Here is a 14,590-nt window from a genome sequence, read left to right on the forward strand (position 1 = left end):
CAAACTAAATCTGATTTGTGATTTTTTTTTGTTTTTGTGCACTATTCATCTTAAAAATGGATAGTTATTACGATGATGGTTTGTTTATTGAGATCTAAATAAATAATTTACCACATATTGCTTATCAATATTTATTTTAACTTCTTTTTTCAAGCTGATGTTGGAGTTGCTGAGGTGATGATTGTATACCTACGTTGAAGACCAAAGATGGCAGTCAAGTAATAAACAAAGCAAAGAAACGTATTCTAATTAAATTAAGAAAAAACTTGACTAATTGATTGATTGATTGTTAGACCTTCAAACTGACCGACCGACCGACCGACCTACCTTTCAACCTAAGCATCTAATTTCTCCTTAGAGTATCACATTAAGGCAATGATAAAAAAAAGGAAATCAATGCAATTAAGAAACTCTCAATAAATTCTCATTTTAAGTACCACAGGAAATACATTGAGAGCAGTATAGAGAATATGCATATGCTGATAACGAGGCTTCACCCTTCCTCTTAATATAACAGTTCGGTCAAAATTATAACATGAACCATTTTAAGTACATTTGTACTCCTAATTTCGTATGGACGTTTATCCGTCAGATTTAAAGAATCAAGAAATAATCATTAAGACTGTAAAGACGCAACTCGGGTTTGTATGAGTGGTTACTTGATATGTTATGTCACGTTTAGAGAGCTCGTACCGAACAGAAATGTAGCTGGTGACAGATTAATGCTTTGAGTTATAGACTTGCGGATTAACAGCTGATTCGTTTTGAATTAAAACTGATACAAAGGCTGTAATTCATTGCTTATAAATCCTCTTTACTGTTTAAAGGATACAGCGGATTTGCAAAGAATAAAAGTTCAATAAAATCGTATTTCAAGGAGAAAGCTTTCTTGGAGTTCAAAAGCGTTTTGCTCAAACTGCGACCTGTGATCTTATGTTGTGATCGTCCGGGTGAGAGTAGTCCTGAACAAAACTGTTGTGGGCAATAATGACTGACATTTCGAAAATTTAGGTTTAAACTATCTACTGTAAAAACTGTAACCTAAATATTTTAACTATAGATATAATCAAGAGATCATGATCCCCAAAGACAAAGTTTTTGCCAACACAGGAATATTTTCTACAACGATAAAGACGTTATTTGAGAAAAGGTTCCGCTGAGCCTTTCAAATGATTTGTTGTTAGCGAACAAACACGGCGAGGACGTCTGCAATCCCAACATTTCCTGTGAGATGAAATCATAACAGAGGCTTTTTTTCAAAGACTGAAGGATTCTCTTGTTAGAATGATATTCATTCTGAAGGGAGAATTTCGCATGTGAAAAGTCAATGAAAGGGATGTACGTCTGTACGTTGGTGAATGCTAAAAAACAAACAAAACAAACAGAACAAACAGGTACAGTAACAACGTACCAGGTAGTAAATGAGGATTGTTCATACAAGACCTTTCCAAAAGTAAAGACTAACTTTCGGGAAATGGGAAGAAAATGCGAACTAGTAGAAGACGTGATCATGAGTTTCGTGTTTTGCTCGACCGTTTTTCCGTGGCCCTTTGATGATTTAAGAGAATGGTCTGGGGGGGAGGGGAGGGAAGGGAAGGGCTCAAGCCCCATTTAAGATATTTTGAAACGATCACCACTGTTGTTTTTTTGAAGATGTTCGTTCATCTTTTAGACGTCTTTGACTACGTCAGGAAGAAAAAAACTGCTCAGGCGACGAAATCTGGTGTCTCGAATAGCATGAGGTGAAGTAATACCTGAGCAACAGATTTTTTTGTTAGTTATTGGTACCCTATCAACAGAATACAATGCCGAAAATATTTCAATATCAAAATTACCGTAATTTTCCATACGCGACGCCACGCGCTGCTTGCTGTATTGGATACTAGGCTGAGGTGATCGTCTGTCCCAAGGACATACTGGGTGACTAGTAACTACCAACCAACCGATATCAGTTTGACAACCAGTGTAAGGGCCAGTTATCTCAAAGAAGCGATTGGAAACTATGGGACCCAGAAGGCCAAAATTTACGGTTGAGAACATCTTGAGATCACTCCATGGCGAGTAAATTAAGTTTTCATGTGAAAACCAATTCAAGTTGTCTGTACCAGTGGCATTGAACTTGAGGGAGGTGACTTGTTGACTGTCCTTGTATATAACGACGCGAACCTGAGGGGCAAGGAGGTTAAAATCGACTGAAATTAAACCTTTGTAAAGAAACAATTTTTGTTAACTTTAACATTACGATATTACAAAACATGAGTACATTTTCCAGGTTATAGGATCTTCATACTGTATCCCTAGTAACAGTTTGCATCATAGTCAACATACTAATCACTCAAGTAATTACTCGTTTCGAATCCATTTGCTACTTTCAAATTCTGAAAAAGTTCACAAGTCCACAATTTTCATTAGTTCCCTGACTGCTGAACGATCTCCTGGTGGCTTGAGTTCCTGTATGGCTTTGACTACTCCATTAGCTACTGCGCTCAACAGTATTCTTACCCAGATGTAATAAAATATAACCAAGTGTATTAAATTTGCTCTCATTGTCAAGGAATGGTACCAGGTGACAGCCCCTCTCATGTCGCCCTTTCGTAGCAAGATTGTGGCCTTTTAGTAGACTAGAAGATTACACGAAGAAGTAACAAAAAGTAAAGGAAATATTAAGCAGTATTCACTGGGGTTAGGTACACAAGAAATGTTTGCAGTGTATTTTAGTAATCCGAAAAGCTCACCCTTGGTGCCTTGCTTGACTATATGGTAGATCTAAGCGTTTCTCAAACTGCCCCCGGCACAAGTTCCGTATTCAGTAACATGAACTACTTTTCAACGGGGTAAAATATGAATTTGTGGCAGCTTCGACATGAATCAAATATCTTTCAAGGATTTCAATTGGCAGTGTCTTTCATGCGCCTTAAATCCCAAAGATTGCAGAGGCTCTTTCAGTACCAAGCGTCATTTGCAGGTAATGAAGCTTATGCTTTTACTTGGGCATGTGTACTACTGAATGTTTGGGGTAATTCATTCATTAACCTTCCTCACCTCTTTAGGGTTAAAATTTTTCCAGTTCAGTACAATGCGATTCTTGTAATGAGTTGGATAGGCTGACGTTAAGTCGAAGGTTTTGTTGAGATTTTCATGATATAGGGAGGGTGACGACCAAATTCCGCTGACGTCCAATGGAGAGAGGCCACTAACAAGTTTGAATACCATCGTCCAGCCTGTGAGGTGAAAATTTTATTAGACAAAGATTTTAAAAATTAGGTCATCTCGAAAAGTCTCTTATTACCTAACGCTTATGGAACAAAAAAGAATCACTGATCTGATCCAACAGCAGTGTTGGGCAGCTTAGAATGCGAATGGAAATAACAGGTGATGGAAAAAGAGGAAAAGGGAGTCACGTACACCAGTGGAAAAAATGCAATCGTCCATGTGAAACGAATGGATGATCTAGCAATTCCATGAATACGCTCGAGCGAAAAGCTACTGACGGAGTCTCCACAAGGCACTGACTACGCTCTCCAATTATATTTGCACTGATCAAGGGAAAAGTTAGTACTGAACGAAGACTGGGAACAGATTGAGACCAATTTTTCTTTTATCGTTTCATTACCGAACATACAGAATATGAGATACCTCCTCCATCATATGTCTGATCACAGTAGACAGGAAAAAGGCCCCAGTCATGGTGAGATGTATTGTAAACTCCCGTTATGTTGGGTGCATCAGAACAATTATGAAAGTCTGAGGAAAAACAATTTATATCGAATCAGTACAGTAGAGAAAAAACCACAGAGGCTGCGTCCCGTATAATTTAACCTCGTCATGATGAGCAGGAAGAAACGGAATATATAACTTTTAGATATAACATGATAAGATGATGAAGCCAAGTTAGTGAATAATGAAGATTTACGCTTTTTCCAAATCAAATTTATTTGATCGCCATTAACAGTCAAGCAGTTTAAAGCATCTCGCGACATAATTATGCGCTCATGAAATAAAACTTAGACGCTTTGGATTTGGAAGAAACGAACAATCGCGATGAGAGTTTCCATCCGTCTCGATTAGCAAATATTGTGTTTTTATTGAAAGTGTTGTCGTTGTCGTCGTGTTTTTTCATAAGAGAAATAACCTAAGGAGAGAAGATACGTACGTTCTTTGGCAACTAGGTTGCTGAAGTTTAATGGCGTCGACTTGATGTTTTTCATACAACGGTATCCTTTGCTGGTGTAACCCGCTTGACAAGTCATATTCTTCCCGCAAACATCAGTGTTACATGGATTCTGATGATACAAGGACAATAATTTTCTCAGAAAACCCTTCGGAACACTCTTTTTTAACGGACCTGTCATTATCTATTACCTGGGGTAAGGAGGAGGGAAGTAGTTGTCGCGTTGTCACCAGCAGAGTCTAATAGGTGGTCTACAGCAAATTGACTGAAAATGAGGGGGGGAGGGAGGATCATAAGAATCTTACAGAGCCTCGTGGGGGAGACAAGATATATTTTAATGTGACACAACCCAAATCCTCTAAGGATCGTCTTTTTGGTCAAAGATACCATAGACTTAGGTCCAACGCAAAATCTTAAGCAGTCAGGACGGCAACGACACGGAAGACTTCGATTAAATGCTGAATTTCTGCCTTTAATTAGAATTTCAAAAATGGCTGCATACTGTGCCACACCTCAACTTCAGCATAACGTATAAAAGAAGCGGTGAGTTCCAAATGGAAGTTAAAATAATTTGCCGACGCGGTTTCGGTTCCCAGACTTCGCAAATTGAGGTGATTTCACGTTGTTGTTTTGCATAGGACGGCTAAGAAATGTACAAAGTTTTAAAACACACGTGCCGAGCTATTGTTCTTCCAATAAGATCTTTTGTTTTCCATGTCCTTGTTGCCGCCGTGGTCGTGGTTTGCTTAAGTTCCCTATTAACGAAACTGGTTCTACGTAGAATGAACGAGTGGTAGTCCATTGATTCCAGATTTATGCATCATTTTTGGTGGGGTTTGTCGTAAAATGATAAATCTCTTGGTAATGATTTGACAATGAGTCTATTCAAGTGGCACATTTTAGTTTTGAGTAAATGTTATACACCTAAAGTTACATTTAAAAACACTGCTCAGGTGGACGAGCTCACCTAATTGGCCTCCTTGTGCTTACACCTCTAGTTGCGGCTAGCTACATTAAGACACCTACTTTGTATTTCTCTTCCCAGTAAAAAGCACAAAAAAGAGATTTGAACGTAAGACACATTTCAGTCGACTCCCTAGGGAGTGGATCACGGATGAACAGACCTCTATTCCCTGGTAGGTAAATCCTAACCGCTGAACCAAGTCTCCCGGATGTCGTACGTCAGTGGAGTCGCTGATCTCACACAAGTATCCGTTGCTATGTTCCAGCGGTCCAACATTATAAGACAAGCAATTGGGTTCAAGGAAACATCGGATGCTGCAGACATCTTCTCTTGGTATATCTATTCTTATCATAACATGATTGAGGAGAGTTCTGTCTTTCATTGGTTTAAAATAAAGCAGTAGTCTGCATTCTTCTTCATCTGCTAAGAAATGAAATGAATTCGATGAATAAGGCATATCTTACAAAGTATTCTGAGAATGATAACAAGTTCTCAGACCTTGTCATCAGGTTACCGGTTCCCTTTTTTTTTTTTTGAATTGTTCGACAGAGAACGTCGTAGAGAATATAAACATCCCATTGTAGGGTAGAAAGTACTTTTCCTAGATTAACTTTCGTTTTGTTTTGTATGTTTGTTTTTAACTTACAAGCTGAAAGAACTAACAAGTCGTCAGTGTACGTTTTCAGCGCCCATACTTTTTTGGGGGGAGTAGGATGACAATGCAAAAAATACGAGAAAAAGCTGCATTATTATGTTACAAGATAATCTGCTTTTATCGATTGAGTTGAATATGTAAATTTGCCACCGTAAAGGATTTCAGAGCTGATTTTTTCAAGCGTTTGCTTTACGTCGGAGCAGATAGACGGTTTCATGAGAGCAAATGTCGATCTACACGAGCGTTTTAAAGTTCTGTATTTCTCTCATGCCCTTTGCAAAAACAAAATACACTTTCAAATTGCAAATGTTTCCTAAATTTGGAAGTTTCGCAATTTACCAAGATCTGTTGTTTATTTTGCATTCTTTCTATGCCTTTTTTTTTTATCAATTTTGTCAAGCAAACTCATCAAATTTTGCGCCTTCCGGCAGGGGTCTCCCCAGGATGCTTGCCTGAAGGAGAAAGTCTGGCGCCGTCAGAAAATGAAGCACTTTCAAAACCATAAGATGAAAATGTTCTTTGCTATGGAAGTTCCATTTGTTTGTCGTATGACTTTTTGATTATAATGGTAATAGGACCGAGTAGTCAGACGAGTGATTAACAAAATCGATTTGTCAATCACGAGTATGATTACAGATAGAGTTGGACGTCACGGAGTCCTGTTACCAATTAATCATAACCGTTACAATTTCCGAGAAAAAATACACCTAGGACAAACATCTCCGGCAGGGACAATGTCTAAAATAACATTCCTCTATTTTAGAAAAAAACACAGTTTTTCTTTCAGAATAAGTAGTTGTTGCTATGGTTATTTTGATCAATTCTGTGATTGGTGGATCGAGTCGAGTGGACTTAGTATAATTGTATGCTTCAACTCTCCCATTACAGGTGTCCGATAACGGCCACCTGTCTGTTCATAACTGTACATGATAAGTGAAAAATAGATCAGCTAAAGCACCAGTCACATTTGAGGAAATTGTAATGGTTATGATTAACTCCGTAGTGACATAAAGGCGGCTCTGAGGAGGGCTCGCCGTAATCAACTCCTTCAAATAAACGGAGATTTTCATTTTTATGAATAAAAATGTGAATGCAAAAACGGACTACTCAACTTTCATTAGAGCTGAATTAGGAGGACCAAGTCAATTAAAACCATGCAGCGAGGGAAATTCGTGTTTCATTCTAATTACTTCGGGCCCTTGTTTCGTTTCCTACTTTCCTTCGGTTGTATTCTCTCTCTACTTCATGGCTAAGGTTCTATCAACTGTAGCCCTTTTTAAGTTACGCTATTTCCATGTTATGCATTTGTTAACGACAGCGGTGAAAGACATGCAATTCTGCAAGAATCGCCGTTTGGATTCCATTACCTTAATGTCGACTCCAGCAAAAATTGCGATCTGTCACTTTTTGCCTTATATAGACTATGCAGTACTGAAAACCATTGCCCCATTAAAATGTATCCCCTATACAAGCAGTTGATTTTGACATAAACCATTTATCAATACCTGCACTGATTGTAGTGTAAAAGTGATACAGAGCCAGCCATATAAGCCTTACACTCATTGTCATCATTGTTGTTTTGGAGGAGTCATTCCGATGATCGCATCAAACGGTCTCAGCGTCTGCCGTAAGCGTAACAGCCTAACTCGACGGAGACATCGCCTGCAAGAGGGAGATTAAAAGCCTAAGTCAACGGACACAGCGTCTGAAGGGAGATTAAGAGCCTAAGTCGACGGAACCGGCGTCTGACGGAAGATTTACCTTGCAGTTCAACGAGAATATTTGGATTCCATTGATGTGTGTGATTTGAGTCATTTCCTCCCTTTTTCCTGCCTTCCTTTTTTTGTTGTTGTTTAGAATGGTGGTTATGTCTGAAAATGAATTTGAAGCAAGGGAAATGAACTTTTGCCAAAGGAAACTCATTTGAGACACAAAATCCACCTGCTAATGGCATCTTTTACCATGTAAAACTCGAGACATTCCGAAATTCACACGTTGAAAATTGTGTTGTTCTTGCGGTTGTTCTCAGGTTTGCGTGGATAGCGACTTATCCTTTGGATATAGTTATCTGCCTTTCAATCAGTTATGCTCTGAAGTTTAGGTTTGAGTTCTGACGCCGGAAATTCCGAAAACATTTTACGAAAATTGATAGATCGAGTATTGTCGTCACCTGTTTCCTCTAGTTTTCTGCTCTTCAGAGTTAATTCTCAGCCAATATTCGTTCGAATTTTGTTGAAATTTGACGAAACTTAGGGTGGACCCAGTTAAGTTGTCTAAAATGGTTTAGTTTTTCCAACTTTTTGAGACATTGCGTGCAATTCTGACGGGTAATGAAATCGATTTTAAAATTATTTTTTAAAAGATATCGATTACGCGCTGAGTTTCCACCTCCTATTTAAATTTCAATGAAAAACGTTGTTGATTTAAAAATTGATAGGTCGAGTTTTGTCGTTACCTGTTTTCTCTAGTATTCTGAACTTCAGAGTTAATTCTTAGCCAATATTGGGTCGAATTTTCTTGAAACTTGACGAAACTTAGGGTGAACCCAGTTAAGTTGTCTAAAATGTTTCAGTTTTTCTAACTTTTTGAGATATTGCGTGCAATTCTGACGGGTAATGAAATCCATGTTAAAATTAGTTTTTCAAAAATTTCGATACGGCACTGAGGTTCCACCTATTATAATTCAATGAAAAACGTTGTTGATTTAAAAAGTCGTCACAGTAGACTTCCCTATTACCTTAAATACTTCGACGAGTAAGAATTCACTCTGCCTTCCGTAAATAGTCAGAGATATTGAGAATGAAGTTAATTCAGCTGATTGTTTTATTTCGATTTGTAATAAAACACTGGTTTGTTAAGATGACAAAAAAGAAAATATCGAGCCTGCTGGAAACCAGTGAATGACATCACGCAGTGAAGAAGATAACCAAGGTCACACAGAGGGGTTCCTGCCTTAATAGGATATTACAGAAATAAACTTCTGTAAACGAAAAATATTTCGCAACATTAGGCCTCAATTTAATATCTGAGCGCTATTCCAGCGAATTAATCAGTAATAAATTCTCTGAAATGGCACTCGCTTATTTTTCTGTTGACCGGCTTCATTTGCCTTAACGGAAGCAAAGTCGAATACCCTACAGTTTTATCGTATTCTGCATTTAATAAACTATTTATTGTTATTAACTTTATTTTAGTTTCATGCGAAACATCGCGTTTGAGAATGAAATGAGAAAATTTCCCAACATTTGGCCTCAATTTAATAACTAACCGCCATTCTAGCAAATTGATCGGTAATTAATTCGCTGGAATGGCGCTCGGTCATTTTTCTGTTGACCGGCTTCATTCGCCATTTACAGTTTTATCGTGTTGTGTATTTAATAATCTATTTATTGTTATTTACTCTATTTTGGTTTCATGAGGAAAAATCGCGTGTAAATTTTTTTCTCTGAAGGCACTCGCTAAGGTGCGGAGTAACCTTAAAGGCAAAGACAGAAACAATGGCAAGAATAGTAAACTTTTGTTATTGATAGATACAAGACCACTTTCATCCGTCACTCGGGTAAAAGGAAGGAATCTATCCTAAAACCCTCATTCAAAGTTTTTTAGTTTGCAGGAATCAATACGTTTCTTCCCCAATAATTGCAGTTAAGAATATTCTAACTTATAATAATTATCTTCAACCCACAGAAACTCGTAATGATTTGAATTCTGAGTATAGGCAGAATTCAAGACAGAATCTACTTTCAGTGGACAAGTTCCATTATCTAAATGTACCCCGAATTGACATGATCACACTATATGATGACTTTGAATGCATCTTAAAATGTCTTGACCGATCCTCTCTGCGTTTCTGTGAACTTTGCCGCCAAAGGAAAAAAGTGGTGTGCGTTATTGTCCTGTAACAAGTTCAACAACCCTGAAAAACTCAAAGAAAGCAAGAGTTCGCATGACTATTCGTTTCCAAATGCATCACTATAAGTATTCCAAATGCTAGTACTTGTTATAGATGAAAGGAACTCGCATTATTAAAGGGGGATAGAGGGCAATTACCAGGAGCCTCGAGGGATGAAATAAATTTTCATCGACACATATCGCTAATGTTGATCAGTTACGAATAATGATAAATTTTTGTTATTTTTAGTTGTGACAGCAAATTCAGATGAGTGCAGAGCCATTCTATTTAACCCAGTCACCAAAGACAAATATTTACTTAATCACATAATCAAATCTCTGCCAGTTCAAAGTGAAGTAGGCTGTGAACTCATCTGTTATGGGGATCCCGACTGTGTGTCTTACAACTACGGGCCACTACTAGGTGATATTCCGTTATGCGACCTGAATAACAGCACTCATTTAAAAGTCACCAGCGTGAATTTCATTACCAGAAATGGCTACAGCTACCGAGGAATTGAGGTAAGCCTTACAACCTAAACACAACAAAACTTTTTTTTTTCGTTGAAACTTCACTTGACACGACTGACTGGTTGACTACAGAAATGTAAACAGAAAGAAAAGGTAGCTATGTTCTGGGATGATTACCTGAACTCTTTAATTCGGTAATTTTAAATCAGTGGGACGCAGTGAGGTATACAACAGACCTCGTCCATGGCGAAATTAATTTCCCAAATGTTGGAGACCAGTTGAAATCTTCTTGAGGTTTGATGCTTTTTCGAAAGAATGACTCTGATGATCTCTTTTCAAAATTACAACGATGATAATAATAATAATGGTGATAGTAATCCCTCAAGAAGCACACGTGCTCTTAGCATACAAAAAAGGAAAGGCACCGTTTCCTTTTTTTTTATCACAGAATCCATGTGGAAGCAGCCCATGTAAGAAAAATTCTACTTGTCAAGCTGGGTTTACTTCAAAAGGATACCGTTGTGTCTGTCAACAAGGACTCGGGGGAGAGAATTGTGACCAAGGTATTTTGTAGCTTATTCATCAAGTAATGCAAATATTCCCGCCTTTTTATACTTCTTGGTTTTCTTGTTTTTTTTGCTTCAGAAAATTTTCGAAGTTCTCTAAACTCATTGACCTCATGTTTAAATATGTTAGTTGTGTATAACGAAAAACCTCCTTCTCACTTCTTAGCAAGTATTTTTTTACATCATAATTATCTTAGGTTTTCTATGGCCAGTCCGTTTTTCGGCTTGAGGAATCATTAACATCTAACACAATTTAGCATGTTTATGTTTTTTTCAAAATCGTCTCATTGTCATTTAGAGAACAAGAGTTACTATGTTACGACTTGTAGTGAGGGAGTCATTAGGGCCAACCTATTGAAATCATATTTGATAGCTTTATAAAAAAATTATTCGGATTTGATGAAAACAGATTTTCATCTTTTCAGTCATTCTGCCTCAGAACTGTTCCCAAACCCCAAACGAAACAGGAGTCTACGAAATTTCCAATCATGGATCAGACTCATTCCCAGTGTACTGCGACCAGACAAGTGATAGAGGTGGTACGTCAAACTAAATAAGAGGATCTCGATGGGTTAACCGTTAGGCTTAAACCGGCCAAAAATTCAGCCGTAACGAGTCGTAAAAAAAAAATCAATCTCAAAGTGTTTACTGGTGACCACAATGGAAAGACATTAGCCGTTAACTGCAAAATAGGCCAAAGTTTAACCTTTAGCCGTAAAAGCCATAAACACATGGAGACCCTCGAGTAAGGGTCATCAGTATCTCTCTGACGAAGGGCTAGCGCTCGAAACGTCAGCCTTTAAACTCTTTACGGTGGCCAATTTACGTTTTCAACTCAGGTGATAACAAAAGATTACCCTGTGATACTCTCCCACCGACGCAGCACCATAGTTTCTCTGAAACTAACCCGCTTTTTCCAAATAAGTAGTTAACTTAGAGGTGGCTAACTCACTTGGCTATGAAGGTCTGTGGACTTAGGTCCATAACCATTCAGTCAATTCGAAAAAAACCATTTCTAGAGTTTTCGAAAGGAACAAGCAATTTTCACGAAACTGGACTATTTCTGCCCTTTTTTTATTTTAAGGTTGGACGATGATATACAAATACATTGGAGGAAATTCTTCCTCACCGACCGCTGACGCGATATGGAGTTCATCCGACACATTATCAGAAAATGTTATCGCTGCCTTAGATACCACTTCAACCTACCAGGGAAACTACAAAAACCGTATCGTTCAAAGTTGGCAAACTTTTAACCCTCAAGAGGTACGTCCAGAAAATATCTACATCACAGAGGGTTAGGCTAAATGCACCTTCGTTTACAAATTTCATATGAAATGTTAATGTATTTCCTTAGAAATGGCCTGTTAAAATAAATCAGTAAGATTTTTTTAAAAATTTTTTTTGTAGTAGTCTGAGGTTTCCACCTTATGGAAACTTGTCTTCAAATTGTCTGTCACGAAACACTTTTCCAAATGCAGTTCTTCATGTTCCTAAAGCCAAACCAAGCAGACTCTTTTCTGAACTGCTCTTGCCTCTTTTGAGAAGAATTAAGGAATAGAAAAGAATGGAATAAATAGAATATAAAAGAATATAAACTAAAACAATTTGTTTCAAAGAGTGATATCGCTGACCATGCAATGAGATCTCTCTTTGTTACGTTGTTTTGTTTACCTTACTTCCCAAACTTTAAGAGTGTATCTTCTTGGTAATAGGTATAAGGAAAGTGCTCATGATTTATCCTTGTAGGAGAATAGTTCTCAGAAAAGGAAAAATTCTCGCAAGAGAAACAACGACCGGTCGCAAGGTCAAAACACAACAACATATGCAAACCACAATGAGATAAAATATTCCAAAAAATACTGAGCTGAAATAAAATTGTTCAATCCGAAATTACGTTAAAAAGTACTCAGGGTGTGAGGGAGCTTTTAATGCTTCGAGGACGATTGAAAAACAAGGGTTGCAGTGCCAAAGACAAAGTGATACTAAAACCAAGCCGATACAATAACTTCGGGCTCAAAACTTTGCCTTCTCGAGTTTACATAGAGCCATGGCATGTGGTACTGAAAATAAGTTTGTAAAAACACAATAAGAATTGACCAACAATTCTTTAAATTCCCCGATGTAACGATTCTTATCTTATCCCATACTTATGTATTTGATATGTAAACAACAGATAATTTTCTTGTATGACTTTAGGTTCGTGTAGTGCTTTACACGAATGGAGCAGAAGTTATATCTATGAAGTTCAATGCCAGAGGAACAACTAACGTGGACTGGTTTACACAAAATAATCTACTTCAATCACCATGGACAGATCTTAAGAGTGCGACAACTTTAAACCCCTTTCGCATCAATGGCCATCACGGTTCACGAAACTTTGAAATCTCAGCTAAGTACGCAGGATGCCGTAATGATGCTGAGTGGTTTATGATCGGGGGATCTTACTGTGACTGGGAGAAATTTCACCCTGTGCCGGCAATTCTATATAGCAAGAAAACTCACAAAATCACATGGAATAATGTCCAAGGTAGAAATTGATTTTAAACATCTTGAAATACTTCTATTATGGTAAAAATTGATGTAAGAAATCTTGGAACACCTCTGCTACTGTTTTTGTTTGTTTTTTTTTTTTTTATTAAAGCAGATGAAACGGTATGGAATAATAATTCTGTTTTCGTTTTGCGGAGATAATCATTGAACTGATCTAGTCGACAGCTTGGATAACTCGGCCATTTCGTTTTATTCTTCAGGGACATGACCTGGATTTTTCAAAGGGAGGGAGGGGAGGAGGAAGGATGTCACACTGTGTCAAATAGAGAGTACTCGCCAGATTGCCATCTCGACCTTTCATGTATAGGTTATAGTGGCATTTTAAGACGCCCTGTCCCCCTGTCCCCTCTCTTTATTTCGTCTGCGTGTCAGAATTTAATTGCAATTGTTAATTACTGGGTCAAAATCTCGGTAGGAAATTAAGAGGAGAAGTGTAATAACTGCTCAAGGCATCTGAAATTTAACGTTTCCCATGATTACAAGACTGGTGCTCAAAAACCGGTTTCACTCAGGAAAGTTCACTTTTTCCAACTTTTCATTTGTTTTCTTCTTCTCCATCTTTCCCTAAATATGGATTATGATAATCGTTTATTTAATGAGATCTCAATAAATAGTTTACTTCGTATTATTTATCAGCTAATTTTTTTGTTTTATTCTTTTCTCAAGCCGACGTCGGAGGCGCTGAGGTTATGGTTGTGTATGTACGTTGAAGACCAAGGATGCCAAGCAATGAATGAAATGTTGAGAAATAAAAATTCTGCTTAACCGTTATACGCAAGATGACCGCAAGATCCTACAAATCATATCGAAGTGCTCGACTGTTGACCTCGATGGTTTCCGAAAAGAACTAGCTCGTTACTGCCAACGACGCTTATCCTTAACCGCTATCTGCTCGAGACATTTTCTTTTCGTTATCAGAATTTGACGCGTGCTTGCCACATAGATATTTGTGACCGTAACTCGCCAACGAAACTTGCTCTTATTGGATAGCTTTATGGCCTTTATCCTTTTCGATACAAAAGCAGTACCTTCTCCTAAAGCGCGTTCCGCCCTCTTTAAGGAAATATTTTCCAGAACGTTCAAAGCGTCATGCATCTTATCGAGGACTTCAAACTAATGATCAAGTCATTGTTAGTTGCCCTTCCAGATGCAAGCATGGTTCTCACGACGAGCCTTTTTTACGGCTTGCTCAACTGCAACGCCGTTACTTTCAGAAAAACTTTGAGCAAATCTGGTTAGCTTAGATTCGACCACATTAAGTTTTCTGTTAAAGAACCTATCGACGTCGAAATAGCAGATGTGATTGTTTAAATAATGGA

The 14,590-nt window shown here is 37.9% G+C and overlaps 4 protein-coding genes across 4 annotated transcripts in view; 2 read left to right on the forward strand and 2 right to left on the reverse strand.

Annotated features, from left to right (window-relative positions):
• Nucleotides 1-288, forward strand: part of LOC149041503 (uncharacterized) — a gene marked incomplete at its 5' end in the record, with an annotated part of 38,431 nt that extends 38,143 nt beyond the window's left edge. The window contains one exon of the mRNA XM_089180880.1: nt 155-288. The remainder of the gene's footprint in view (nt 1-154) is intronic.
• On the reverse strand, nt 11-7,669 carry LOC149041509 (uncharacterized). The gene is made up of 7 exons (XM_089214155.1): nt 7,552-7,669; nt 7,296-7,452; nt 4,154-5,558; nt 3,637-3,744; nt 3,043-3,221; nt 1,836-2,166; nt 11-1,224 (listed from the first exon to the last, which is right to left on the reverse strand). Exons 3-7 carry the CDS (start codon nt 4,350-4,352, stop codon nt 1,181-1,183), a joined length of 861 nt encoding a protein of 286 aa, XP_089070281.1. The 5' UTR covers nt 4,353-5,558; nt 7,296-7,452; nt 7,552-7,669; the 3' UTR covers nt 11-1,180.
• Nucleotides 11-14,590, reverse strand: part of LOC149041508 (uncharacterized) — a 41,945-nt gene continuing 27,365 nt past the window's right edge. Inside the window, exon 8 of the transcript XR_016189017.1 lies at nt 11-323. The gene's annotated coding sequence lies outside the window, so the exon portion shown is untranslated. The remainder of the gene's footprint in view (nt 324-14,590) is intronic.
• LOC149041510 (uncharacterized) lies at nt 5,344-14,233 on the forward strand. Its single transcript, XM_089180881.1, has 7 exons — nt 5,344-5,503; nt 9,932-10,203; nt 10,601-10,715; nt 11,144-11,257; nt 11,803-11,984; nt 12,918-13,248; nt 13,938-14,233. The coding sequence occupies exons 1-7, from the start codon at nt 5,344-5,346 to the stop codon at nt 13,979-13,981; spliced, it is 1,218 nt and encodes a 405-aa protein (XP_089037007.1). The 3' UTR covers nt 13,982-14,233.

Source organism: Pocillopora damicornis, chromosome 8 (assembly GCF_964200805.1).
Source record: "Pocillopora damicornis chromosome 8, jaPocDami1.2, whole genome shotgun sequence".
Lineage (NCBI taxonomy): Eukaryota > Metazoa > Cnidaria > Anthozoa > Scleractinia > Pocilloporidae > Pocillopora > Pocillopora damicornis.